Below are 25,908 nucleotides of genomic sequence, written 5' to 3'. Positions count from 1 at the left end.
ATGGGAGAAATAGCAAACGAACAGCAGGATTGTGGTCTGAAACCATGTCAAAGTGCCCACTTGGTGCAGACGGTCAAAACATGCCATTGAAAGGCAGATTTTAGGGGCGCCTGGGTGGCTCAGTCCGTTAAGTGTCTGCCTTCAGCTCAGGTCATGATCCCAGGGTCCTGGGATGGAGCCCCGCGTCCGGCTCCCTGCTCAGCGGGGAGCCTGCTTCTCCCTCTGCCTGCCTACTTGTGCTCTCTCCCCCTCACACTCTCTCTCTCACAAATAAATAAAATCTTAAAAAAAAAGGCAGAATTGGTCAGACTGGATAAAACAACAAGACCCAAGTGCACACCGCGTGCGAGACACACACTTCAAAGGTGAGGGCGCATGGAGGGGAGCAGTCAGGCCCGGGAGGACGTGGCCGTGCCAACACGGGTGGCAGGCGAGCTGGAGCGTCTGCGTGGGCGTCACACAAGCAGACCTCAGAAGGACCGTGACCAGGGATGAGAGGTCGTTTCTTAAGGCTGACGGAAAGAGGATCACGAGGAGGTCCCGGCACTCAGACACTTAACGCCCTCGTACCAGAGGTTCTAAACGCACTGAGCAGAACCGCAGACGACCATGGCTAGAGATCCACAAGTCCACAGTTCCTGCTGCACATTTCAGGCCCCTCTCTCAGCACTGGCTAGGACAAGGAGACAAAAACAGGGACGTGGGAGGCCTGAAGCCACTTATCAAGCACTTGACTTCACGAGCACTCACACAACACAGGGCATTCCTTTTTTAGGCTCAAATGCAACATTCACTGAGGCCATATTCTGGGCCACGAAACAAGCCTGAATAGATTATAACACGAGTCATCTCTGACAATGACGGAATTAAATTAGAAATCAGTAACAGAAGGATACCTGCAAAGTTCTCACCTATTTGGGAACTCGGTCACACTGACTGACTAGCCTTCACGGAGTACACACTCCAGTATATGTGTCACTAATCTGACGACAGCCTCGGGGTTGTTACCAGTTTAAAGTCGGGGAAACAGTCGAGCCGTGAGGTAAGTTCCTTAGGAGCATATAAGCCAGAGTGGCCGCGAGGGGGCAGGCAGCACGGGTCTGTATGAACAGCAGGGAGTGCCACGGCCCTGGGCTCAAGTCTCCGTGCTGGCAGCAGTGACCGTCGCTGACCCTGAGGCTGTGCCCCTGCCTCTCATGGACTTGGCCTTCGTCTGGTGGGGCTTGCCCTTCCTGGTGACCCTGGGGCATGGGCTGCACCAGAAGCGCCTGGCCAGACGGTGTTCCCCTCCTGGCCCCAGCGCTGCCTCCTCCAGTCCCCAGTACATACAAAAAAACATTTTCCCATAAAATCACTAAAACCGCCAAGGGACAAAGCATATAAGCCCCGACTCCCAACCCGCTGGAGGTAACTCAGTCACGGCTTCTATCAAGTTAACATTTGTAGCTTTCATGGTAATGTCAACCTTGATTCAAATTACTTCCAGACTAACCGACCCTCATCAAGTTACGGTACAAAACAGCTGGCAACCCATGTCCTGGGGCTGCAATTAAAGGTAGGACCCCCTGGCCTGAGACACACACAGAAGCCTCCTGAAAGCCTCCTGAGCTGGGGCTGGTCTCGGGAGGCAGGAGGAAGGTTCTGCTGTGCTGGGTGGGGGCACTGGCGCAGCACCTAAGGCCATGGGCATACCTGGAAAGGGTGTGCGGGCTGTGAAACACGGTGGTCAGTGCTCTGGCCCAGCACTGGCTGCCTGGGAGGGGCTGAAGGCTCCCGCCAGCACGGCCATTCTGGGCGGCAGGGCCTGTCCCTGGGGCTCAGCCCACCTCAGTCACCCCTGTGAGCACCCTGGCGTGGCTGCAGAGGTCGCGGGCATCCAGGAAAGAGAGCCTGGCCTGGGCCCTGGGGTCAGTGTGCCTAGAAGGACCACAGGTGGGGCAGGGCTGGCTGCAGCTGGTGACCATCCTCCTGTACGAGGTGGGTGTTCCAGAACCCTTGGTGGGGCCTCTGCAGCCCCCACTGGCAGGGCAGATCTGGCTGCTCTTCTTCTGGGGGTGTCGGGCACAGCCCGGGGCATAGCCCCTGCCCAAGGCCAGCCCTGCCAGTCTGTCTGAAATAACCGGGCATGCCTGAGCCGGCTCGACTTGCAGCCCTGATGAGAGGGACCATCTCATGCTTGGGACCAAAAGACTATTAAATTTCCCCAGTTATGCAGCAACAGGATTACATTCTCCACCCGCCCCCCCGGTCCCGCCCACCCCAAGCACGTGTAGAATGGATTCCTTGAGACCCTTGTAAGCAGAGCACCTGGGGGAGGGAGGGAGGGGTGCGGCCGGGAAGGGGGAACCTGCCCCTGGCTGGGGGTTCCGTGTGCAGCACAGCAGTCCCCTCTCTGCAACCCACCTGTTCATGTTATTAAAACAAAACAAACCACCTGGGGAAACCTGGCAAGCTCCTTCCTGATGACAACCGACTTGGGCAAATCAAGTGGAGACAGACGGAACATTCCACAGCAAAGCGGCTCACGGCTGGTGCTGACGTCCCTACCGCTGAAAGCAAGTCCGTGTCCGCAGGCATTTTGACACCAGTGATCCCATCTATGTTGGGGACAACTCAAACATCAGGAAACCGGACACTGTATCCTCCAGCCTGTGAGGGGGACAGACAGGCACACACAGAAGCGGGTGCCGCGAGCCTCCCCCCAGTCACAGAGCGCCTGGCCCGGGGATGCTGCTGGGGAGCAACGGCGTCAGGGCCTGGCCTGTGTCCCGGACGGGGCCTAGCCAGGCCCGGGGACAACAGAGGGCTCCGGCCGCCTCTCCCGGTGACATGTGATGGGGCTAAGAGACCTGCGTGGACAGATGCCACATCTGTGCGGGATGGCCCGGGTGTTGGTTTGTCACAATACTTGTCTACTGGGAAGTTTTCTGTCGTGAGAAAGAAAATCACGACAGCAGAAAACTAGGTCTCGGCAGAGACATGCAGTCAAGCCCCAGGCTGCAGTAACCCTCGGCTGTGGCTAACTGGCGCCTGAACACGGCTGAAGACATGTGGCCTCAGGCGGTCACCCGTGTCCTCCTCGATCTGCTGTCCCTTGTCGTGTAGGGCTGGGATGCTCCCCCAGGCGGGCAGACGGGAGCGCCTGCCGTTAGAGATGGAGGACGTCAGCCGTCTGTCAGCCTCTGTCCCTCCCGCAGCTACGAGAGAGCAGATGTGAACCCAGGAGAAGAAACTAGGTGCATGTTGTAAACCATGATAGATACAAACCGCCCCCAGAATGGAAGAACACGGCCGAGGGTTTCCACCCACTGGTGGTGTGTGCGTCGCCCGGGGGGGAAGACGCAGGCCAGCTGGGTGAACGGTCATGAGAGAGCAGGCAGGGGGACCACGCCTGGGGCCCCTGGGCTGTGACGGACATCGGTGTCACCTGGGGCCAGCAGAGCCAGAGACGCGCCCCCCGTGCGGGCAGACTGTGTCCAAGATTTCTGTCAGCGAGGGTGTGCGCCAGCGCACAGAGGCGGGATGTCCTACAGTGAACCGCACATCTGTGCGCGGCCACGAGACGGGCCCTGGAGCTGGGGTGGCCCTCAAGGTGACACAGCCCACACCGCGGGCATCCTGATCTTGGGGTGCACGCACGTTACTGTCAGGCGCAGCCCTGTGCTCCGAGACCCTATGGCTATGAAGGGGGATGGCCTCCTGACCGGAGCTGCGTCAACTTTAGGAAAGAGAATGCCTAAGAGAGAACTTGGAATCGGGGGTTCTCCCAAGAGCCCAGGTCTCTACCGCTGCGCTCCCCAGTGGTTACGCTCTGGTTCAAAGGGCAAGTGTACTGGCTTTCTTGCAGGGGTGCGGCTCAGAGGGAGGGAGCCAAACGTGGGGCAGGGGCGCATGCACTCAGAGCCGGGTCTTTGGACAGCCTGTCTTCTCCCACCCTTGCAGATGAGTGGCCTGACGCTTTCAGAAGCACTTTACGCACCTTATGTCTGTGATGAACACATTTTAGGTGCTCCATTTTATAGGAACAGTGCACGGTGTTGCCTCTTAAACCATAGAAGGAACCGTGTGGGGGAATGGGGGCTGCTCAGGCTCCGTCACTCGAACCTTCTCAGTGGTATCTGCCAGGACTCACCCGCTCCAGGGCCTTGAAACCACGGACTTGCGACCCATTTCCCAAGTCCCCCACAGAGCACACGGAGCTGCAAGGGGACTGTGGCCAGGGGGGTGGGATGTGCTCCAGGTGTATGCCCCTAAGATTGCTGTTTGGGACTAAAGAAGAGGAGATCCCCCTCAGTAGGGGAGGGTGGCCTAGCCCAGGCCACCGTGGGAGCCAGCTCCCAGGGTCGCTGTTACCCTCCTGGACTAGGGCATTCGCCTTTGCAGCCTCCAGGCCCTCTGGGGCAGCACGGGGTGCTGCTGCAGTGCTGCAGGGGTGTGGACAGCAAGGAGTTAAGGATGAAGGGCACTGTGCCCCCTCCTCTCCTCCTGCCTGCAGGGCTCTCAAAGACCGGAGCTACTGGGCGCCCTCCCAGTGGGCCCCAGGGCTGAGGGGCTTGTGGACGGGAGGAGCAACGTCCAGGGACACGGAGCTACCGATGGCCCGCCTAGGAGCGCCAAGTGCTCACTGAGAACTGTTACCGCCGTGACGAACCATTTTCCACCTCAACATAGCTGAACAGGTGCGTTCGAGACCGGTGGCAGGAGGCCTTCCTGACCGCACAAGACCAAGGGGAAATCTTCAGTAAACCTGGCTGAAGCTGCCCTGACGCTCAGGTGGTTCCCAGTTAGAGAAACGGGCAGCAGGAAGTCAGTGCTGAGGGCCAGGCTGGTGCTCAGCGGACCCTCGGGGGTGAGCAGGACGAGGCACCATGTGTGTGGCCAGCCTTGCGGGCACCCTACGACATGAACGCAGGGGAGCGCATCAGTGACCGTGGGCATGCGGCCCCACGCGTGGCACGGACCCCGGCTCCTGAAGGGCCTGCTGCGGCGTCTGGGCTCCGCAAGCTAGCTGCCCCTGCACAGGCTTGAACCTTGGGCTTCGAGGCGCAAAGGACATGACACAAAGTCCCCTCCAATGTGCCACAGGCTGCGGACCTCACAGGTGATGGGAGCAGACAGTGACTGGTGACCCCAGACGGAAGGTCAGCTCTGTGTGCAGGACTTTGGAGCAAAACAACGGCGTCCGTGTCAGTCAACTCTTGCACAGCCTGGGGTGGGGCACCGACCCGACCCCCCAAAGGGCCGCGGGTGGGACCTGCCAAGCCGCCAGCGAGGCGGGACTCCTGCGGCAGCTTAGCGACTGCACCACATGCTCCTCCCAGCGTACCCCCAGCCGCGGCAGAGGCCCTTGCTGGGGTGTCTCAACGTGCTGACGTCCAACGTGCGTGAGTCACTGAGGTGTATGTTGGTAACCAAAGCTTTCCAAAGTTAACAAGTCGGCATCCCGACTAACTTGGACTGAGCGCGGCGGTCACCTGGGGACCTGAACACTGCTGACAGCTCGCTGCCCCGCGCGGAAGGCTCACGCACCTCACGGCGGCCTGGACGGGACGCAGAGCCGCTGTCCGGCAGCAGCATTTTCCTTTCCTCCTTTGCCGAGCGCCTGGCAGCCGGGCGACCCTGCGGCCTTCCTCATGGATACTTTCACTGGCGTCACCGGCGGAACCCATGAGCCTGGGGACGACGGTTCCTGGGACCTCCTTCTCAGGGGTGACTGGCTTTGCCATGGCGGCTCAGGGCCACCGTGGCTTGGCCTGGGCATGTCTGTGGAGGTCCGCTGCCCTTTCTCTCCCCCATGGTGGCTGATGACCATACCCGCTGGTGCTGCCCCAGCCCCTCTTCTGCTCCGACCGAGTCCCCCAACGGCCACGTGTAGGTAAAGTGAGGACATAGACGGGGGACGTGGGGGTGAGCCTGTGGTGTCACATGAGGGCCTCTCTTGCTGGCCCCTACTCCCTGCAGGATCTGGGGGGCTCACAGGGTTGGGGCGTCAGGGCTCACCTCCCACGACCTCCCTGCAAGGCCTCGCCGTGGTAACACACCACGTGGATAGCATGCCTGTGAGCAGACCGGCTCAGGGTGAAGTAGAAGCAGCTACGAGCAAAGCCTGGACTCTCGTCTCGGCCGGAAGCCGCTCCCTCCTGCTCACCCATGTGCTGCACCCCATCGGCCCCACCACCGTCCCCAGCAGGTCCCTCCTATGAGGCTCCCGCTAGTGGTGTCCTGACAGTGAATGAGGTAGGCCCTGCTGCCACCCACCAAGGACTGGAGGGGTCCAGGTCACTGAGGACAGGCCGTGTGGCTCCTATCCTGGTCCCTGGCAGGCAGACGACAATGGGTTCTGCAGGCAGCTAACAGCATGGGGGGTCCCAGGCCCAACTCCTCACCTCACCCTAGTTTACAGAGCATGTGGAAACAAGATCGACTGAGGGAAGGCCCCTGCTCCTTGACAGAGTCAGAGTGGTTCTGTTCCTCCAAGGGACCTGACCCGGAGCCCACAGGCCTCCCACTTGATGACCAGGGCCCCACATGGTCATTGAGCCAAGACTCGACCTGTCCTTGAAGACCGACTTCAAGTGGCCTTGACCTCACACCATGCCAACATCACAGGTGCCTGGCCCGCTCCCCAGGATGTGGGTCACAGGCCCACCGTCTGCCCAAATCCTGCCCAGGGCTGTGTGCGGAGATGCAGGAACTCTGCCCTGGTGCGCCCCGACTCAAACCCTTCTGAGGACGCACCCAGCTTGGGGGGGGTGTCAACCAGCCTCACTGTGTGGGCTCACCTGGCCCTCTTCCTGCTGGCCAAGACTCCTTCTGTGGACCGAAATCAGAGTTACAGGCCCTGTATCCACCCTGGTCAAGCCCTGCAGGCAGAGACAGCAGGCTTCGGCGCCAAGGGGATTCTAGCACACACTCCCTCTGCACACGCTGGACAGTCACGGGCCCTGCCCGCAAGCTGCTGGGGGCCACTGTGGGCTCGTGGCGGGGCCAGGACAGAATGGAGGGCCTCCTAGCTTAGCCCCTGGGGCCCCCTTCCCTCCTGTAGAGCCAGAAACATTTCCTCTCTGGCCCTTTACAGGACATCGGCTCCAGGACCACGGGAGGGACTCATGGGCCCCTGGGCAGGAGGGGAGGGGAGTCTGGAGGGATGCGGGGAGATCTCCAGCCTGATACCCTGCTAAGCACAGCACCCGTGGGACGTCCCTGCCCCCAGGCTGGTTAACAGATGACACAGCCGCGGACACACCCAGGCCTCCCGAGGTGGCATCTACTCGACACATTCAGGACTGAAAAGCCAGAAGAGGCGTGAGCCTGTCGCAAGCACCTTTTACACAAGAGCAGGTACAAGTCACTTTCCTGTATGGGAACCATAAGCCAGGGGTGGGAGACACGGAAGAAAATGTCCCATCTGACAGGTGGCGCTCCAGGCGTGTCAATGTTTTTGCAGCCGACCAGAGGGCAAGGGCAGCTGGCAGGCATTCACGGGATACACGGGCAAGTGGATGAGGTCACTCTGACCGAGTGCCCTAGAGTTAATTCATTCCCAGGGAGACCTGGTCCCAGCCCCCCACAAACATGTGAGCCATCAGCAGGGACAGGAATGTCCAGAGGGGCTTGGACCTGGGTGGGGTCCCAGGGAAGGCGGGGGAGAGGACGACTGCCTAAAGCTTGGGGCCAAGGTGGGGGAGGGGACCATGGAAATCTGAGGACAGCAGGACTCGCACCTCCCACCACGTCCGTCTGCCGTGATTTGGGAAGCAGGGCGTGCGGCAGAGTGACTCCCACTGTGCACTCTCCTGGGGGCATGTGGGGCCAGCCCTGATGCCAGGAGGGAGGATGCCTAAGCAGGACCATGGACAGTGGTGGAGGGACCAGCGCCCAAGCAGAATGGACCCCGGGACCCACAGCCATGGGGGCCAGGAGCCCCATCTGCCAGCCCAGCACACGGGACACCCTGAAAACTACCTTGTGACCTACCTGTGCTCCAACAAGAAAGCAAGCAGGAGAGGGCATCCCTGTGACCCAAGGCGTGGCCTCTAAGAGGCTGCAGCTATAGTACAGGTGCTGGTCCCCATGGACGGGGTGGTGGGGGGGGTGGGGGACAGGGAGCTCGGTCTGCGGCCGCCATGCAACCTACCTCATAGTGGAAGTCCATGCAGGTGAGGTCCCGCCAGCACCGGTCTCCCCGGATCTTGATCAGGCCCTGCCAAGGCAAGACAGACAGGAACATGAGCCACTCCAGAGGCTGGCAGTGGTCCCAGGGGCGTGCAAACCAGCCACAGGCGGGAGGACCCAAAGGAAGCTTCAAGGGAGCGGAGGAGGGTAGCTCCTGCCTGAAATACGTAAGAGGTAAGACATAAATGAAGCTGTAGCAATAGCACATTGAGGGCTTCCTGACAGCTGAGGTCAAACCATGTGCACGACACATCCAAACTACCGGCTTCCTTGGATAAAGACAGTACCTTCTGTGTTTTCTCAAAAACTTGGGTTTCTGAGCATCATTGCAGGAATATATTTCTGAAGCTTTAGAAATGGACAGGCTGGCAAAGCTACGGTCAGATGCTAGACCGAGGGATCCAGAAGGGAGCTGCATCTCACTCACAATGGCAATGAGCAACTCAGAAGCTCAGGTGCGCTAGGCCAAGCCCTCCCCAGTGGCTCGAGCGCTCACTCCCCCCGCGGGAAACCTGGGTGCCCGGGCCCACATGTGTCCAGGTTACGGCTTTGCTGCCAGGGGCACAGGGCAATGGCTGTGGAGGAAGGGTCCCCGGAATGGCCTGCAGCCGAGCTCCCAGCACCCCCAGCACCGTGCCCCGCCCCCCACTTTCTCTTGGGAACTCGTGGCTCCCTTCCTAAGTCAGAGGCTGTCCCCTGCCAGCTCTGCAAGCTCCGCTTGGGTCCCAGAGATTGAGTTCTGAGTTCTGTGTCTTACATAAGAGCTGAATTAGAAGGTGAGGAAGTACGCGGAGAGAAACAAGCGTGGGATGTAGCTCGGCTTTCTCTTGTGATGCTGGTTTTTACAGCTGTGACTGTTCTGGGCCGAGTCCCGCCTGGTCAGCAGATACAACCGCACAGGCCCAGCCTGGCACAGAGGAGGGCCCGCCCTGGTTGGGGTGGCGCGGGTGTGTGGAAGGTGCAGAGAAGGCACACTGGGCTCTGGAGGAGGAGGGTGGGCAGCCCTGGAGAAGCGGGGACAAGCTGGAGGAGGAACGAGGAGCAAAAGGCAGACGCCCCAGGCAGCAGGTGTGAGGGAAACCAAGGACTTGTGTGTCCAGAGCAGAGAAGACCAGGAAAGGCTGTGTTAGACGAAGCCCAGGAGCCCTTGGGCCACAGTGTCAGGTTCGGGAAGGGACAGAGCTGGCTGGTCAGGGCCGAGGCCGGGATGGCAGCTGTCAGGAGGGGTGGCGCTGCCAGCTGTGGCCCCAAGACCCTCGGCTCTACTTCCTCACAGGCACCCCGTGACCATGGTCTTCAATCCCATCAGCAGAACAGCCTCGCAGCAACATCGAGCTGAGTGGATACATACCAGGGGTGGTGGCCCAGGCGTAGACACCTAAAAGGGACTTTCACGCAGGGAAGGACCTTGGGGTGGTGAGGGCCTGAGTGGGGGACAGGACGGTCCTTTGTCAGCAGGCCTCTGTGGCCGTCCAGGCAGAAGGACCATCCAGGAGTTGGGACGTGTCTGGCACGTGGAGCCCACAGGATGGGCTGAGAGGCAGCATGAGTGCGGAGTGGGGAGTGGCATGGACACAACACTCAAAGGAGCAGGGACAAGATGCGACAAGGAGGTCCCAGGGTCGTGTGGCAGCCCTTCAGGCCTCCACAGACCGAGTGGCAGTGCTCCCGCCATGCAGATGGGCTCAGCAGGAGCTAAACGTGCAGCCGGACAGCCGGTTTACAAACCTATCCACCAGGGCTCCTAGCATTCTGGCGTCCTGGGCCCTGACCCACCAGCGGCTCTGACAAGGGGCGTGCACACGGTGCGCCCTCCGCCAGCCCGGCCACCAGGCCTCTCAGGGGCCATGCGCGCCCCCACACACAGCCGCACGCCAGGCACCTGGGTGGTGCTATTTGAAGATGAGTCCCCGTCTTTCTGGAAACTGGGTTTGCTTAAGTCACAACAGTGCCAGAGACACAGCCCCTGGCTGCAACTCTTTGGCGCATTCAAAGAGCCACGTGCCCGCTGTCCAGACCTGAGCATGTCTGACCTGCGGCGCGGGCGGGAAAGCGGCACGATCACACGACAGCCCCGTGAGCGACGCTCCACTCCCCGCACCCCTCGGAATCCAAGAGTGGGTCTCTTTAGAGACTCAAACCAGGCAGAGAAGAAAAAAACAAAATAATTAAAATGTCATTCAAGTTCTAAGCTGATATGAGACACTTAAAGATCTGAGACATTCTTCCGGGAGCGGAGAGTAATTATATTCCTCCCCATCCACTGACTTCTCCCTATAGTGCAGATGTCAGATTTTCCACGGATTTTTCCTTCCTGAGTGAGCGTCAAAGGAACAAAGACTTCTGTCAGCCTTTTTCAGCCCAAAATTAATTCTGAAAAAATGGCTCAGACAAGCCAGTACCAGGCCAGACCCGAAGAGAGCCATGTGACCCACAGCTGTCCACCCCTGCTCTCTGGGGAAGGGAGGATGCGAGGTGCTGGGACATTCCAGGCTGCCAGGCAGGCTCAGGCCTTGCAGGGAGTTGGGGGCGGGGGGCAGGAGCATGAAGGCCGTTGCCCAGGGACACGGACGGGCCTCTCCAGATGCTTGCGGGTCCCAGGACGTGCTTCTGACACCTCCATTTGGAGACAGGAGGCCCAAGGCCTTGCCGCAGGAAGGACATCTGTTTCTCCATGCTGCATGCTTCACCCCGAGCTGAGGGTGAGGAGGGGTTGCCAGGCCTGCAGCTGTACCCAGGTGAGCGGCCTCCTCGTAGGAAGCCGTCTGCAGCAAGCCCATCCTGAGTGCACCCTGCCCCCCGCTCTCTCACTAACAGGGCTGCCTCCTCCCTCTGCAAACGCGGGGACTGGGCTACGTCGGGGCCCCTTCCCTCAGAGTTCCAGAAGCCTCAATGACCCCGGGCCATGCACACTAACGGGCTCATGGGGTTGAGGAGGATGCCTATGGGCAGGCCTGGCAGTCTGGGATGCCACTCAGGCTTCCTGCAATCCCTCTCCTCTGGGGGCTGGGCAGGCGAGTGGGGGGAGCTCTACGTCTTGGGTGAGTTTGAGGTTCATGGTCACGTGCCCCCTATTTGGCACTGGGGTCACAGGCATACGTGGGCACCTCTCAGGGCTGACCTGTCTCCATGCCACCCTGGCCCCTTCATGCTCGCGCTATCTCAGGGTGCTGTCAGCACTTGCCCGGCCCAAGAACAGCCGTAAAGAAACCACCCTGAATCCAGCGCGCACAGCGCAGTGAACGCTGCCGGCAGGTGCCGGAAACATGGGCTTGGGGGTGGGGGCGGTGACTGATGGTTTTGCGTCGTCTCCGAAGCTGGCGTCTCTGCCAGTGGCCGGCCGTGCGAGGGGCTGCAGGGAGCAGGGGGGGCACCACAGGCGCTCGCAAGCCACAAGGACTCGATGCCCATTTAGGCCCAGGCTGTTCCGAGCCGAGTGTCTGGAGATGGAGACAGACAGGAGCCGGGGGGGCGAGTGTGGGGCTGTGAGCAGGGGCTGAAGTGGAGGGCAGAGTCCAGAGCACCACAGACTGCCCTTTGTAGAAGTACTGGAGTGTGTGGTCTGGCCCCCTGCGCGCTCACGGGAAAGCCCCTTGCTTCACGGTCCGTGTCCGTGCGATGAAGCGGCTTGGAGTAAGTGCTCTCCTGTCTGGGGATCCCAGGATGGGACGGCAAGGACCCGGTGACCCCCACTCGGGGTTGGCCTTCACGGGGGTGCACTGCACTCCAACAGTTACCTCATGACGTCTGACACAATTTTACTGGCGGCATCTGACTCCGAGGAGGGGCCCTGCCTTGTCTCCCTGGTCCGCAGCTGCTTGCTGAGGTGGCTAGCAGCGCCTCTCCCGAGCCCCCGCGCCGGCCACGGTCCGACCTCCACGGGGCTGCAGCAGCTCGGCGACACAGACAGGAGGGGAGCACACAAACAGGGAAACTGCTTCCGGGGCAATTCCAGTTCACTCACAAGGCAGCCACTGGGCCTCCAAGGCAACGGGAATCTTCCCTCCCACAGAAGTGGTGTGAGTCTCACGAGGGAGAGGCCAGAGGCCGAGGAGTGGCTTGGACACCGCGGCAGCAAACAGCTCTGCTGCAGAGCAGACCCGGGGGTCCCGCGCTCCGCACGCACCCAGAAAACTCGCTGCCCCCCCCCCCCCCAGCCACGCTAGAGGCTCGACGGCAGCAGCACAGACGGGCGCAGGTCAGGATGTAAAGAGAAGCACGCCACTCACTCCCGGCCCTGTGCCCACACATGGCTTCCGCTGGGCATCAGTGGTCGGGCAGCTGCCTTCGCTCTCTGGGGCGGGGGGCCCCCAGGCCTGGGGTGGCTGCATTGTTATGCCTTGCTCACCACCCCCAGGTGTGTGGAGTTTACCGGGCTGCACCTCACAGCAAGGGCCGTGAGGAAAACGTAAACCCATGACACCCTCTTAATCAAAAGTTGAGCTATAACTAACATGAAACAAAACGCACGAATCATAAGTGTTCAGTTCAGTGTGTCCTGACAATTGCACACAATCAGATGCCCGTCATCCCAAACAGGATGCAGCCGTCCATCCCACAGAACGTTCTCTGGGACCCCTTCCCAGGCTATTCAGGCCCCGCTCACCAGGAGGCAGCTGCGGCCAGTGCCAACTCTGTCTGCTCCCGGACCACCCCAGACGGCCCCTTGTACGGACATGCCCTTTACACCGTGCTGATGGACCTTGGTTGTTTCCAGGTCTGGCTGTTGTGAACAGGTCTGTAGGTGCGTGCAAGTCCCCATGCGGACACAGGCTCTCCTTTCTGCTGGCAAACCCGCAGGAGTGGGAGGCCGGCTTGCAGGGCAGGCTCACCTGGTGGGGCCTGCCGACCGCTATTCGCGAGGCTGCATCCCCTCCCCAAACCAGCGCTGTGCCCCACAGGGTGCCCGCCAGCAGGACGTGCTGGTCCCACAGCGGACTCCTCAGATCTCCGTCCTCCAAGTGTGTTTGAGCCTAATGCCTGCCTTTCTACTGCGGTTTCTGTGTTCTAGATGTTAATTTTTGGTTCGGCCAGTGCACTGCAAATATTTTTCACAGTCTGTGGCTTGCCTAGTCATTTTCTTTTTTCTTTTTTTTTTTTTTTTAAGATTTTATTTATTTGAGAAAGAGAATGAGAGACAGCATGAGAGGGAAGAGGGTCAGAGGGAGAAACAGACCCCCCGCTGAGCAGGGAGCCCGATGTGGGACTCGATCCCGGGACTCCAGGATCATGACCTGAGCCGAAGGCAGTCGCTTAACCAACTGAGCCACCCAGGCGCCCTTGCCTAGTCATTTTCTTAGTGCTGTGTTTTGATAACAGAAATTTTAATATCAATGAAGTATGTTTAGCAAAAAAATTTTTTAATGGTTATGGCTTTTTTGTGCCTGGTCAAAGAATCTTTGCTTACCCCAATGTAAGTGTGTTATCTTTGGGAACCTTTATTCTCCTGGCATTTATGTTTGTAAAACAAATCCTGTGCCTGCCCCAGTGTTTGACCTTGTGCCTCGGTTGGAAATGGGCCGACCGCACCTGTGTGGGCGTGCTTCCCTGAGGTGTTCTCCCAAGTGTTCTTCTAGAACTTGACGGCGTTGCTTCTGCACTTCCGTCCACAGTGGTAGAGTTTGGTGCAGATGAAACAGTGCCCAAGTTCATTGTCCTCGTTTGCAGATTTCCCATCACTTTAGCACCGTTTGCTAAGAGGGGCTTTCCTTTTTCCACTGACTTGACTCGGGACTCTTGGTTGAGTATGAGCTGACAGGAGAGATGTAGTCCATTTCTCTAACTTAGATCAATGCCACACTTCAGTTTTAAATTAAGCTGTAAAATCAGGAGGTGTCTCCCCCAGCTTTGTTCTTTTTCAAAATTCTGTTTTTCTGGGTACAGTTTACAGTCAGCACGTTAACTTCTCCAAAAAGCCCACTAGGAGCGGGACAGGAATGGCCTCGAATCTGCACACGCACTTGGATGAAACAGATGTGGCAGCGACAGCATCTTCCTACCTGTGAGGCCTGGGGCAGATCCAGGCTGAGGCCGCTGATGCTCTGCACTTCCCACACCCGCGCCTTAGACATCCATAACCAGACTCACTACCAGGCACTGGAGGTTCTCTTGGCTGCTGTAGATGGTATTTTCCAGATCATCTCTTGTAATGATTCCTTCATCATACACAAAGTACGTGTGTTTCACAGTGACCTTGTGTCCTGCAACCTTGCGAAGTTCATGTATTCATTTCACTAGCTGCTTTTCAGATTCCGCCAGGTTTTCTGCATCTCTAATCATGTGTGTGAACAACAGCATCGTTACTTTTCTGCCAAGCTTTATGCTTTCTCTTTTTCTGGTCTTCCTGCACCAAGACTTACAACACAGTGCTGAGAGTTACTGGCAGGAACACATGCTGGCCTGGTCTGGCTGGGCGTGAGCGCTCTAATCCCCACCAGCCAGGATGGGCTGGCCGGGGTTTCAGATGCTGTCCCCGGAAGAAGTCCCCCCACCATCACAGGTGGGTGTCGAACTGTATCATGTGCTTGTCTTCCATCTGCTGCTTTCTTCTATTACTGTGGTGAGTTGCACTCATTGGTTTAAACATGTTAAGCCAACCTTGCATTCCTAAGATAGACTGTGCCTTTTGATTTGCTGATGTTTGGCTAAGGGTTTCTGTGCCTTTGCTCCTGGGGGATGCTGGTCTCTTTCCTTTCTATAATGACCTCAACAGGTCTGGTTTCACAGTCACATAAAACACAACCTGTGAAGTGGTCCTGCCTCCACTGCTTTCCAACAGAGTCTGGGTAGGAGTACTACTGTTCCCTCCTTAAGCATCTGGTAGATTCCGCTGGTGAAGCCATCTGGGCCTATACCTTTCTCTCTGGAAGGGGTTTTGATTACAAATTCAATGTATTTAACAGACATGGAGCTATTTAGGTTTCCTGTTTCCTCCTCCATTTTGGGAAGCTGCATTTGTGAAGGAATGTGTCCATTTTAGCCAAGCTGTCACGTTTCAGACAGCTGACTCTTACAGCAAGGGCCTTAGACGCAACCGCCTGTGGTCTGAGGACAGCGTCTTCTCCCACTGCTGATGATCGCAGCCCGGCCATGGCTCCTGCCCTGCTGAATACGGACCTGAAAAATGTAGGTCCACAGGCCTCACTTTTCTACATCTCAGATATGGCCTTTTTCTCCTGTGGTAACAGGACAGTCTGCACGCGAGCATCGGAAGAGCCCCACTGCGGGTACTACAGCCACGAGCATAAGCGGCATGGGTGCTCAGCAGTCACACCCCTGCTGATGAAGCCACGTGGGAAACACACTGGCATCTCTTCACTGCAGTCACTTGGGGGTCACCTAGACGTATGGAACAGGAAAGTTCCTGCCGTGTCAGCTTCTGAGAGGTGCCTGGGGGCTCTGGCGCATGCCCTCCCCTTCGTGTTGCACCTTCCATTCACTGCGCATGCAAGTGACCTGCTCCGGTCACAGCAAAATACACAGCTTAGGATGAAAATGGCTCATTGCAGCTGCGATTTGGTCAATAAGAATTTAGGGTATTAATTTTTTTTTGAGGAGTGGAGGGGCAAAGAGGGAGAGAGAGAGAATCTCAAGCCGACTCCCCGCTGAGTGCAGAGCCCGATGTGGGGCTCAATCTCATGACCCCAAGATCATGACCTGAGCTGAAACCAAGAGTCAGACACTAACGGCCTGAGCTACCCGGCTGATCCCAGGGTATCAATTCTTAGCTCATATCATGTGAAGGAATAGTAAAAATAACTTACAATCAGTAGAAGTGTAGTACACCACGTTGGAAGAACTGCAGAGTATATGCAGAAAGGTGAAAGCCACGCTAACAAACTAAGCGCAGGCAGACAAAAGCTGCTGCGCCCCCAGAAGTGCAGCCTAACGGCGCTGACTCCCGACGGCCACTCTCCCTAGTCCGACCGAGCTGCGGCGCGGGTCTCCTCATGTGCCGCGGCCCGGTCTACACACGTTCTTCCTTCCCGTGCGACCCTGCCACAAGGTTCTCAGGCGAGGAGCAGCCAAGTGCCTTGGCCTGCCTGCGGCCTGCGAACCCAGGCCACGTGCGCACCCAGACGGGAGCCCAGGGACGGAGGGGCACAAAGAAGGTGCGGCCTGGTTGTCCAGACGCCAACCACGTTCTGCCTCCCCTCGGTGCTATGCAGCTCCCGCAAATCCCCGGCAACACGGACACAGCCTCACTTCCCAGGACTTCAGCAACTGGGGTCTCAGCCCTTGGCACAGCACAGGGCGCCAGGCCGGCCCAGGAGCCGTCCAGGACAGCTGTGGCTCTGAAGCCACGTGGGAAGCCCGCTGCCTGGTGCGACTTGGCGCGCGGAGGCACCAGACGCAAAGGGTCGGGCTTTGGAGACCAGCTGCGGACACGCTCACCTGCTCCGGGACGAAACCGGCCAGTCCCAATGGAGCTACAAACACACGTACATATTTCTGTCTTGACAAAAGCAGAGAGTTGAGAGTGAAGTGAAAACCTTTTTAAAGCATAATTAAGGGCAAACTATTATCTTAAATACAGTGACTCAGACACCCACGCTCTTTGCCATTTTCTGCAAATGAAAAAGATTCTCCACACTAATATGGTTGAAATCCATGCGTTTAAAAGAGAAAATTGAGCTGAAACATGCAAGAAACATTCCAGAGAAGCATCTGGTGCGCATTTGCCCCATTCCAGCGGGAGGGCACAGGTGAACATGCTAAGCAGACCTGTGCCTTTGCCCCGAGGAGGGAAGTCCAGTGGGGTCATCTGCATCACCCGGCTGCTCGCCATCTCAGCAGCCTGAAGTGGGGAGCCCCGGTCACTGGAGAAGCCCCCAGCAGGCTGGCTCGCAGCTGCATGAGGGAGCCGCCAGAATCCATAACACGTCAACAGTAGGGTGACGGCTCAGGTCATCATGTAACCTCTCCATCAGTGGGCACCAAAGCTAGGAGACGAGGCCCACCCCATACCACCCATGCCTGCAGTTGGCGCAGAGAGTTGGCCAGGAAGCTGGATCCTGTGGTCCTGTCTCGAGCTGAAGCTTCCGGCTGGGCTGATGGTCTTTCCAGGGCTGGAAGGCACATGGTTTTTCTCTGGTGCTCAATGGAGGCACACCAAGGAAAACCTGCCGGTTTGTCGGTCTCCAGCCCTGCCCACAAAGACAGATGTCTCTGCTCTACGTGGGAGCCGACCAGCCATCTCCCCCCGAGGCTTCCCCCGGCTGTTCACCTCTTGTTAGGTTTCAAAAATGATTTATGTCCTGCCGGGAAGCCTGGGGCTGAGGAGCTTTTGTGCACACGCATGCCTGCAGACCCTCACCCCATCAGCACAGGAGACATTCCGGTGGCCCCAAAGTTCCTCCTTGCCTCCCAGTCAGTCCCCACCTCGAATCCTGGAGGGGAAAGCTTCTCCACGGCCGTGGCCGCGTGCTGGCTCTGCCGTTCTGGAAGGCCCTGCACAAGGACCCGTACCATGCATCTGACTTCTCTCCTCCAGCACAACACCTGCGTGTCAGTCCTCATTCCTCTGCCCTGCTGAATGCTTTCCATCCCGGGGAGTTAGCGTGGGTTGGTACCCATCCTTCTGTGATGGGCCGTGGTTGGTTTCCAGTTCCTGGTGCCGGGGCAGGGCTTTCATGAGCACATTTCCAGCTCCCCTAGGTCAGTCCTAAGGAGCGGAAACACCAACAGGGTGGAGGAGGCGACTTCGTAGGTAAGTGCCTCAACTGCTCCCACACACTCAGGCCATTTCTCACGCCCACAGGAGAGCAGTGCAGGGCAGTTCCTCTTGCTCACACCCATGCTGCCAAGGGCCCGACATCTGCGTCCTCCCAAATCTGTAGGTTGAAGCCCCGGCCCCCAGTGTGGCCATATTTAGACTGAGGAAATGGTTAAGCGTCAATGAGGCCGTAAGGATGGGGTCCTGACCTGATGGGATTGGCACACGCAGTCGAGACATGGGGGCTTTTTTCCACCAGCAGAGGACACGGCAAGAGGATGGGTGTCCATGAATCAGGAAGAGTCCCCAATGGGGACGGAAGGGCCCGGAACATGGGTCTTCGACTGCCAGCCTCCAGAACCACGAGGAAGTCAGCACTGTTCAAACCGCTCGGCCTGCAGTATTTTGTGCAGCCCAAGCCAGGACACTTGCCGTCTGTAAGTTCAGCTCTTCCTGTGGTCACCTGCAGAACAGTGCCATCTAGTTTCCCTGAGGGCCAGTGAAGCTGAGCAGTTTTTCAAGTGCTTGAAACAGCCATTTGCAGGTCTTTCTTTGTGAAGTATGTGCTAAAACCTCCCCCTTTTCTTTGTTACTGGGCTTTATGTGTTCTTTACGGACCCACCCCAAGCTCTCTGTCAGGGGCAGAGGCTGCGGCTCGCTCACTCTCTGCAGAGAACCAGACGCCCGGCGCACCACGTCAGAGACACCGGTCTTTCTCAGTTGGACGGACTTGGTCAATTGTCAAAACTAATGGGACGGTGATTTCAGTGTGGGACTATTTTCAGACACATGGACTGTGCCGTTTCAGCTGTCGGTCCTCATGTCCCCACCGCCCAGTCTCACTGACCATGACCTCTGGGAAATCCTGGAACAAGGGATGAGTCTCCTACAACTTATTCTTATTCGAGATTTTTCTGGCTATTCTAGGCCCATGGCGTTTCCATACAAATCTAAGTCAGTTCACCAACTTCTAAAAAGAAAATCCTTCTAGGATTACGTCTGGGTTGCATGAAATCCTCTGACGGGTTTGGGGACAGCTGGGCTGTGAGCAGTTCTGGGACTTCTGACCCACACGTGCATATCTGTCTACTGAAGACTGCCTAGTTTCTCTCAGCAATGTCTGGTAGCTCCTAGGGTACGGAGCATCAGACTTCTGTTAAAATTTCCTAATTATGGATGTTATTGTTGTAGTTAAAATTTTGTTAAAAAAAAACCTCAATGTATGTATTTAATATATTCATCACAAGGGCTCAACCGAGATTTAATTTAAGAAACATAAAACAGGGTGCCTGGGTGGCTCAGTCGTTAAGCGTCTGCCTTCGGCTCAGCTCAGGATCCCAGGGTCCTGGGATCGAGCCCCGCATCAGGCTCCCTGCTTGGCGGGAAGCCTGCTTCTCCCTCTCCCCTCCCCCTCCTTGTGTTCCCTCTCTCGCTGTATCTCTCTCTGTTAAAATAAATAAAATCTTTAAAAAAAAAAAAAAAAAAGAAACATAAAACAAAAATGATCCCTCAGATTAAGATACAGAGTCTCAGAAATGAAGGAAAGAACAGATCATTGAAGGAGAAGATAAAAAGACAACACAAGGAGAGGGGCTCCCCAGTCAGGGTTCCTGGCTGGAGACCTGCTTTGAGGTTTCTTGCAGATACTTCTTAAAGGCTGTGGGTTTTTCCAGAGCTCGGCAGCACGTGTGTGCAAAGGGCCTTCAGTGTTGGTTTCTCCTCGCAGGCTCTGGATGGACACCGGGATGGCCCTGACGTCACCCTGGGCGGACCCCTTGTCCTTCAGGGTGCCTGGGCAGATGTTACCCCGGGAGTCTGCGCTGGGGTGGTAGCAGGGCGTGGGTGCGTTGTAGGGAGCCACTGGGGAGTCCCGGGGAGAGCTTCTACCTCACATCTCCATGGTGGCCCCCGCCCATTTGGAAAGGTCTGACTGAGGGAAGGCAGAGATTCCTCTGTCATCAGACAGCATGAGGGCACTGGCTCCTGCCGTAGCCTCTTGTGTCCACGGGGCCCGGGTGGCACCCCCGCTGGGCCTGGCTCCTCTGCCGGCGGCGGCTGGGTCACGGTTCTGAGAGGCCATCCGGGCGGCGTGGCCAGGGACACAGGAACTCGGGAGAGCACGACTGCGACTGCCTAACATTTCATTTTCTGACAGCTTTCGCTAGCATCTGGAAATAGCACGGATTTCTGTGCATGGTCTGTGACTCCTGGCCCTGGGTAACTGCATGCATTCCTCCTGAGGACCTTGTGACCCTCCACATACGTGATCTCCTCACCTCGAAGACAGGTGCTTTTACTTCTTCCCATGTTCAGGGCTTTTGTTACTTTTTCTTGCTTTTCTGCACAAGCCATGATCTCCAGCACAATGTCAAGCAGATGTGATGAAGGTGGATGCCCCTGCGTGCTCCCCACCTCGTGGCAGAAATGTGCAGTCCCCCGCAGGTAAGAACGGTGTAGACGTGGGTGGTTTATGTATCAGCTTGAAGAAACCTCCTGTTCCTTGCGTGCCACAAGATGTTTCGTTAACTGTGAACCAGTTACCACATGCTTTCCCTCCGTTAGTTAAGATGATCGCAGCATTTTAGCTCTCTCCCATATCCGGTAATTCACTGAACTGCATCGGTTCATTTCTGTCCACTCAGTCCTGCATCCCGGGCAAAGCCCACTCGGTTTAAATGCCTCATGCTGCTCAGGCGCTGCGGGCTTCGTTTGCTAATAGTTCAAGAAGTTGTTGGTGCTCTTGAAGAATAGTGCTCTGGAACGTTCTTTTCTTGAAACGTCCTTGTCCTCCCTGGTCTCAGAAACATGAGCTGGGAAGGCTTTCCTCTCTGTTTTTGGGATGCGCGTGTGCAGGGTTCACACTGTTCCTTCCGTAAATGTTTATAAAACTGCTCATCAGTGAGGACTTCTGGGCCCGGGGTTTTCTCAGTTGGAAAGGTGCTCAATTCCTAAAACTTATCAGATTTTCTGTTTCTTCTGTCAGTGCTGGTAATTCACATCTGAAAGAACTGCACCATCTCCTCTAACTGCCTCCTTTATACACGCCAAGTATGAAGGGGTTTAACTTTGTATTGTAAAAACATCCCAGCACCTGGGAAAGCTGTACACACAGCGCAGAGCCCTGCGCACCTGTCATGCTCAGGTCCACGCCGTGAACCTACCTTACCTACCCCACCCGATCTCACCAGTTTTCCCATGGACGTCCTCCTCCTGTGCCAGGATGGCCCAGGGCTCCACATCTAATGGCTGTGTCCCCTGGGTGGACCGGGCCTCAGTCTTTAACTGCACTCCATGGCTTTGGTCCTGGAGAATGTTGGTCAGTAAATGTGAAGAATGTCCTTCAGTCGGTGTTTGTGTGGTGTTCGTTTCTCATGATTAGATCAGAGCTCTGTGTTGGTGCAGGTCTGCAACAGCAGGGGTGCCGTGTCCTCCTCGGGGCTCCTTCTGTGCCCGGGGCCCTCCTCTTGGTACCCTGCCCCCCGAATTCCAGCAGGATGCGAGGCGCAGAGCAGACAGCCAGGCACCTGCCGTGTTTCCCCCCGAGCCCCACTGTCTGCTGTCCAGTGTGACGGGGGCTGCACAGCGCACTGGGTCCAGTTTCCAGCTATTCACGGAGAGCAGGGCAGCCCACTGCCACCACTCCTTCATGGCCCGGCGCAGCATGAACACGTAGGAGCCCTGGGGACGGGGAGGCCGCGCTGACCCACCGCAGGAGCACAGAGGTGGTGGGTGCACAGCTCTGGAAGAGCCCCCAGCCTCTCAGCACACTGGAGACACCGCAGAAAACACAGACACCACGGCTTCTGAGTCCGTGCGGAGGTGACAGGCGCCGTGTAGCTGCCGCTGTCCTTGACCAAGCCCGCTCTGCCTTTCTGCTTTCCAGTGAAGGAGGGTGAGCAGCATCCAACACACAGACAGAATCGAGTAATTACACCTTTTAGTGCACCTGATAATTTTTATCCAGCTGGTGCGAACAGTCAATCAAAATGCCATGAAAGGTGCTCGGGAGTGCTGTCAGGCACCGTGGGGGCCGCTCACCTCCTGGCGTCACAAGCCTGACACACGGCAGCCCAACAGCGCCGCCGCCCAGATCCCCTACGCTGGCTGCGCTCCGTGGGGGCCCTTTCCACTCCACCCGACGAACCTGCTGTCCCAGGCAGGTCCCCAGGGAGTGGTGGGAACACTGCGCACGTTATGATTTCTAAAGGTAGCTGAGGACAGAAAATCCAAAGTGAAGTCACAGACGGACACGGAACCACAGCCTGCTACTGACGTGAGCAGACACAGCTAATAACTTCAGTGTTTGAGGAGAAGGAACGGTGAAGATCAGGACTCCTGTCTTTCTCACTACGTGGACGCGGAGTCTGGAGAATGCGCCCTCTGAGGGGAAGTCCACACACGCGCTAAGCCCACACGGCTGCTCCAACCAGCTGCATCTGCCCAGGACCGGGCACCTTGCCGGCCACACCAGGGCCAGATGCGTGCTCCTGGGGCTTCCCGCGCTGGTGCCCACGTCCCAGGCGGAGCGCCCACCTTCTGTACTCCAGCCACTTCCAGTGCCCCCGGAGCTCCCGGCCAGAGAGCCCCAGATGCAGCATTAACCAAACAGCAGGCGGTCATCACACCAGGATGAAGCTGCTTCAGCGTCCAGAAGGGTGTCTGAAACGCGTAAGCACGGGCTCCTGGCAGTATGAAAGGAGCTGGGGCGGTATGCGCCCACGGGACTCCTGTGCTGCTCGAGGACCACCCATCGCCAGCTAAGAGCTGGCTCTGCTCAGGATCTGAGGGCAATGCAGCAACAAGCCAGGCTCCCACTGGCCAGACGGACATGGGGAACAAGGGCATCAGATGAATGGCAGCCACAGAGGGGTATACTGGCACTGGGCAGAGCAGAGGGGAAGGCGGGACACACTCCATGTACAAACGTCTGACGAGGGCAGCCACATAATCCCACGGGAGTCCACCACACAGTACTAATTATACAGCGGGGGAAGAGCGGCTTCCCGGAGAACTGCCTGGGCCTGCCGGGGACGCAGGGCACACAGCCAGCCAGCGTCGGGTCGCGGGGGACAGGGGAGACTGCGGGCCATGTGGATTGGAGGGGACCGGGTGCGGCAGAAGCAAGCTCTCTGTGAGCTCGTGCTGGCCCCTGCCCCCGGGGAGACTTCACGTACCCGAATGACAAGGTGTCCAGTACAAAAGAAGCTAGTGTCCAGGATAAAACCCCAGATCTTACTAACAAAAGGAGAGACGTGAAAGAGACCGTGAACACAATTTGCCAAGTTCTGTGCCTAGTTAGTTGGAGGTCAAGAGGAAGCATGTCACTCCTGATTTTAAGATTCAGAGAGTGTATCTGAAAACTTTGAAGATGATGGTAGGTGGCGATGGAAACAGATGAGTACCTGCAAGGGCCCCGTGGAAGCTGGTGGTGGGGGAACCCTGGGCTCTAGGGCCTGGTGAGAGGGCGTGAGCCGGGAGAACACCTGGCGCCGACCAGCCGCACCGGGGTGCAGGGAGCCGCCAACTCACCTGGCCTTTAGGAGACACTCCCCGAAGCCAGCGAGCGAGGTGTCTGCAGAGAGGACACAGCAGGCAGAGAAAAAGAAGGAAGTTGGCGCGGCTTCTCTGGGGTGAGACTCACAGGGGACTATGTGCCTTTCTGTTAGAAGTTAACTGGACACTTACATAGTCAGGGCCAGGATCCCCAACAAGAAAGCAAAAAAGCCGGGACAGCTAAGACAAAACCGCAGTAGCATCCTGTTTTACAGCTCACACGAGACCACGAAAGTATCCTGTCTAGCAGGCTCTGCAGGACATCTTGACCAAGAACCACGGGCACTGAAGGGACAAAAATCCTGTAACACTTCCTGACCTGTTCCTGCCCTTGCTGATTTAAAACATTGGTCACTATCACTTCACCTCCAAATGTCAGGTCATAAGACCACCAACATGTGAACAAAACCTGATAGGGAGATGGGTGCATGATCAAAGCCCCGACTGGCACACCTTAGCGGCCAATCCACAGGGGCCCAATCTCAGGATGCTTAAGATAGTTCCTTGAAAGAGTTTATAAAAACCCCTTCATTAGAAGTTCAGAGGGCAACCCTCTCAGTCCCCAGTCCCCTCCCCTTCCGGGAGCTTTCTACTTTTGCTCAATAACTTTGCTTTGCTGCCCACCACTCTTCATCTGGTCCACCTCTTTGTTCTTCGAAGCGACGTGACCAAGAACCACGGGCACTGAAGGGACAAAAATCCCGTAACACTTCTTGACCTATTCCTGCCCTTGCTGATTTAAACCACGTAAAACATTTCCTACACTCCAGAAACCACCAGGAGGGCTGGTGGAGAAAGGTGCAGCTGCCGAGGGGCTCTTCCTGTGAGTCTCCTCATGGAACGGGCTCAGAGTCATGACGCGTCCCACAGAAAGTGCTTGTGCAAAGAGCTGGGGGGCCAGGGGCGTTTCAGGGGCGCAAAAATAGGCCACAGAACTCAGAAAGCAGCAGGAGGGGCCCAGCAGGCACAGCCCAGCCAACAGGGCAGCAAGGGGCGGCTCCTTTGCAATGCATTTCCCTGAAACATAGCAAATAAAAGTTCTACTTACTGCTCCAAGCATGATTCTGAAAATCAGCCACCGAAAGCTCCACAGAACGATCTGGGACGGGGGGGTCCCCGTGGGCAATCGAGACAGAGTCCAAAGAGGGCACAGGAAGATCCCCAGGAATCCTGTTTCCAGAAGCTGGGACTCCCATCCTGGAACGATGACAGTAAGAACACAAAGGGCCGTGTTAGCAACAGCTGGACATTCTCCAAAGAAGCAGTTCCACCAAACTCCATTGAACGTAAATGGTCCCTAAACCAGGACAGGTGGTGTGACGACCTGACATGAAGGCTGAACACAGAGCGGACTCCGGCCCCGGTCTGCGCTCGGTGAGGAGGAAGCCAGAGGGAGACGCAGGTGTCAGGGGCTGCAGCTCCACCGCAGGAGGTCAGGGTGCGCGCTGGGAGCCCCGCTGAGAAATGCAGTGAGCAGTACACACACGGCAGCAACGAGGGCTCCGTGTTCTCACAGACACTCCCGGAGCTGGGACCTGAAACAGGCTTCAGGCTACTGTCACTTGGCCTTTCTGCATGCAGCACGTGTTCCCTTGGATCTCATTTTGATCAAAAACTTTATGCAGCATGAAAGATGCTTTACACAAGGGTCCACGCACTATGGTTTCATTCACAGAAGGTTCTAGAATGAGCAAAACTGATAGAGGAGAAAGAAATGGGAACCCAGCTGCCAGGGATGCCAGGGTGACACCCAGTGGGGGTGAGGGGCAGGGGGTGCCTGGGCCGAGACTCATCAGAGGCACCTGAAGATCTGTGCATTGCACGGTTTGTGAATTTCTTCCTAAAACAAAACAAAACAACCAACAGACAAACCTGCGTTCTGAACCCAAGTGTTTAGGGCTGGATGGACAGCCCTTGGGGTCTGCAACTTGCTTTGAGATGCAGAGGTTAGGACGAGGGATGGGGTGAAGCAGATGCCTAGTGCAACCTTGGTGGTGGGTTTATGGGTTTCACTGTGCCCCTATTTGAAACTTTCTGTAGTTTGACATTTTTCATAATAAAATGGGGGGAACCCTCTCTTGTGTTCTGGGGATTTCTGAAGCCCCAGTTCCAATCAGCTCCTCTGTGGGAGAGGTCAGCTTGCTGTGAGGCGGTGCCCGGCACCGGGGCTGATGGGCGAGGTGGCCAGTGGGGCGTCTCCGAGGCTCGCTGCCTCTGCTGAGCCACGTGCGCCTGTGCTGGGGACGCTGGGGCCACAGCCTGCACCCTGCATCGGTCCAGGGAGGATTCCAGAAGCAGAAAGAAGCTTGGACGGTGCTGGGGAGGGGTGCCCTCAGGAGAGGGGATGTGAGGTGGGGGCTGCAGCCGGGAAGGGGGCCCTGGTGCCACCCCTCTGTGGGGACTCAGTGTGTGGGATGCCCATGTGTGCTCAGGCCAGCCCCACCGCGTCCACCTGCCCTGAGCCA

The 25,908-nt window shown here is 57.4% G+C and overlaps 1 protein-coding gene and 1 pseudogene across 5 annotated transcripts in view; both read right to left on the bottom strand.

The window, feature by feature from the left end:
* Positions 1–25,908, bottom strand: part of LMF1 (lipase maturation factor 1) — a 100,164-nt gene that overhangs the window by 24,461 nt on the left and 49,795 nt on the right. For all 5 annotated transcript variants that reach the window (XM_032425525.1, XM_032425526.1, XM_032425527.1 and 2 more), the window contains 2 exons: positions 24,492–24,640; positions 8,138–8,203 (listed from right to left, as the gene is read on the bottom strand). In XM_032425525.1, the coding sequence (XP_032281416.1) occupies positions 8,138–8,203; positions 24,492–24,640 (215 nt within the window). The remainder of the gene's footprint in view (positions 1–8,137; positions 8,204–24,491; positions 24,641–25,908) is intronic.
* LOC116645403 lies at positions 19,405–23,404 on the bottom strand (annotated as a pseudogene).

Source organism: Phoca vitulina, unplaced genomic scaffold, assembly GCF_004348235.1.
Source record: "Phoca vitulina isolate PV1807 unplaced genomic scaffold, GSC_HSeal_1.0 scaffold33, whole genome shotgun sequence".
NCBI classification, from domain to species: Eukaryota; Metazoa; Chordata; class Mammalia; order Carnivora; family Phocidae; genus Phoca; species Phoca vitulina.
This window is presented reverse-complemented; position numbering and strand designations above follow the sequence as displayed.